At 41.6% G+C, this 3,221-nt stretch overlaps 1 protein-coding gene across 1 annotated transcript; it reads left to right on the plus strand.

The window, feature by feature from the left end:
* The first annotated feature begins 978 nt into the window (after positions 1-978).
* LOC143410017 (olfactory receptor 1P1-like) lies at positions 979-1,932 on the plus strand. Its single transcript, XM_076870690.1, has one exon. The coding sequence runs from the start codon at positions 979-981 to the stop codon at positions 1,930-1,932; it is 954 nt and encodes a 317-aa protein (XP_076726805.1).
* Positions 1,933-3,221: the final 1,289 nt, after the last annotated feature.

Here is a 3,221-nt window from a genome sequence, read left to right on the forward strand (position 1 = left end):
CTAATTGCTGGCAATGATGAATATTTTTTCATATATTTGTTGGCTGATTGTATATCCTCTTCTGAGAAGTGTCTGTTCAGTCCCTTGGCCCATTTATTGATTGGGTTATTTGGTTTTTTTTTTTTTTTTTTTTTGGTGTTAAGATTTTTGAGGGCTGGGGATGTGGCTCAAGCGGTAGCGCTCTCGCCTGGCATGTGTGCGGCCCGGGTTCGATCCTCAGCACCACATACAAACAAAGATGTTGTGTCCGCCGAGAACTAAAATAAATAAATAAATATTAAAAAAAAGATTTTTGAGTGCTTTATATATCCTAGAGATTAGTGTTTTATCTGATGTACTTGTGGTAAAGATTTTCTCCCATTCTGTAGGCTCTCTATTCACCTCACTGATTGTTTCTTTTGCTGTTTCTCAAGCTTTTTAGTTTGAATCTATCCCATTTATTGATTCTTGGTTTTGATTCTTTTGCTATAGGAGTCTTATTAAGAAAGTTGGGGCCTAATTCGACATGATGGAGATAAGACATTAATACAGGCAGTTATGTCCATCCCATCAGATTGAAAATCCTTCCAGGTTTAGGATCACTATGTTATTTACCCAACACTACCAGGTCCAAAGGTGATACTCTATATCTGTAGAATGAATCAATGAGTGGGTACTGTTTGTTTTTTGACTCTTCTGAGAGTACCACTAAAGAGAAAGTACAATCAAATAAAATTGGATCAGATAAAAATGTAGTGAAATCAACTTCAAGTATCTTAAATTGTGTCCCCCATACTTTCTAGCATAAGTATTTAGCAGGATTTAATAAAACTTTACTGTGTGCATAGTAGGCGGTCAATACATTGGCAAATACATTATTATTTTTCCTTCTTCACTAGTGTTCAGAGGATGGCATGCTCACCAATCATCTGAAGTGAAATATTTTTACAGAGCTTTAATGGAGCTTATTCAAGACCTTTCTCTCTGACCTCTGGGATCATGGCAGGAGGGAATCAGACCAACAGCTTTGAGTTCACCCTCTGGGGACTCTCTGAGCGGCCCGAGCAGCAGCGCATCCTCTTCCTGCTGTTCCTGTGGATGTACGTGATCACTGTGGCTGGAAACCTGCTCATTGTCTTGGCCATTGGTGCTGACACACGTCTCCACACCCCCATGTACTTCTTCCTCGCCAGCCTATCATGTGCAGACATCCTGTTCACCTCCACCACTGTGCCTAAAGCCCTGGTGAACATCCACACCAAAAGGAGGTCCATCTCCTATGCAGGATGCCTGACCCAGCTCTACTTCTTCTTGACTTTTGGGGACATGGACATCTTTCTCCTGGCCACAATGGCCTATGACCGCTTTGTGGCTATTTGCCACCCTCTCCACTATGCAGTGATCATGAGCTTCCAGCGCTGCATGTTCATGGTGACTGCCTGCTGGACCCTCACAAACTTTGTGGCTATGACCCACACTTTCCTCATATTCCGGCTCTCCTTCTGCTCTAAGAAGACTATTCCTGACTTCTTCTGTGACCTGGGACCCCTAATGAAGGTCTCTTGCTCTGATACCCATGTCAATGAACTTGTACTTCTCTTCCTGGGGGGTGCAGTTATTTTGATCCCCTTCTTGCTCATCCTGGTCTCTTATATCCGGATTGTGTCAGCTATCCTTAGAGTTCCCTCTGCCCGGGGAAGGCTCAAGGCTTTCTCCACCTGTGGCTCACACCTCTCTGTGGTTGCCCTGTTCTTTGGGACAGTGATCAGGGCTTATCTGTGCCCCTCGTCCTCTTCTTCTAGCTCCGTGGTGGAGGACACAGCAGCTGCGGTCATGTACACAGTAGTGACTCCCCTGCTGAACCCCTTCATTTATAGCCTGCGGAACAAGGACATGAAGGGGGCTCTGGTTAGACTTCTCAGAGGCAAAGTCTCCTTCTTAAGGGGCCAGTGACTTCTGCAGGGAAACTGAAGGTGTTCCTCTATACCCTCCGTGGAGTGCCCTCCAGAAGTTTCTACCTCAGGAGTCTCATTACTGAGTCCCTCATGGACCTTCTCAATGTTCCCCTCCCTTATTCCCCACTATGAGTTTGATACTGTGGAAAATCAAGATTTGGATTTGTGCTTTAAAGTTCATCTTTTATGAGTTGCTTATTTGCTCATTTATTTTATACTTATGCACCACAGAATGATATTTCAGTCAATAACAGACTGTATGCATGACATTGGCCCCATAAGATTATAATAGAGCTGAAAATTCCCCATTACCTAGGGTCCTTGTGTCCTAACACCAGAGCACAGTGTATTTCTAGTGCACTGCCAACTGTATAAGAGCATAGCATACTTAATAGTGACAATGAAAGACTAGGATACAATTAATATATTTAACTATATAATAATTTTCTCATTTTTTTTACAGTGTACTCCTCTACTTAAAAAAAAAGTTTACTATAAAACTGTATGTTGTGTTTTGCAGGTGGCAGCCTTGCCTGTCTTGCTTACTGACTCTTGACTGTATTAGGGGGCCTATTGAAGCTGGGTGCAGTGGCATATGCCTGTAATCTCAGCAACTCAGAGGGTAACCCCTGTTCCAACCAGTAGGGGTGAGACAATCAGTGGTAGTGCCCAAGCAATGCTTTCAGAAAAAAGGAGACAGTCTGGGGAGGGGTACAGGTTGCAATCTAATGTCTTCTGTCAATACAATCCATGTCTTCTATTATTTACATCCATTTGTAGTTTTCCATTTTATCCAGATTTCACCCCATGATATGGGGCCTCTATTTGTTATTGTTGTTGTTTTTTTGAATTTAGCCTTAGTCCTTTCCAAGTAGGGTGGGAATAAATCCATAATTAAGAATTTCCTTCAAGGTGTTGACCAGTTATATGAGTTGGAAAGATTTGAGTAGAAATATAGTGAAAGAAGATACAGTCCACAATACTGTAGTTGTTTCAAGGATACAACTGAAGGTCATCTCCACTCTTCACAACCCATTCTAAATTTCCCTTACCTAGCCTGTCACTTTGGCAAATCTGGTATAATGTCTTTGGTCTTCATCCATATAGGTGTGAGTTCTTGGTTATCCTGTTCTTTTTGTATTATAATGACTAAATTTTCTCATATTTATTACTATTCATGAAAGTACTAAGACATCCAAGTGAATGTCCCAAGTTTAAGACATATTAGTTCCTGTTCTAATTGTATAGTAACAACTACAAATCTTCATGAAAATCAGTATCAACTAT

Source organism: Callospermophilus lateralis, chromosome 11, assembly GCF_048772815.1.
Source record: "Callospermophilus lateralis isolate mCalLat2 chromosome 11, mCalLat2.hap1, whole genome shotgun sequence".
NCBI classification, from domain to species: domain Eukaryota; kingdom Metazoa; phylum Chordata; class Mammalia; order Rodentia; family Sciuridae; genus Callospermophilus; species Callospermophilus lateralis.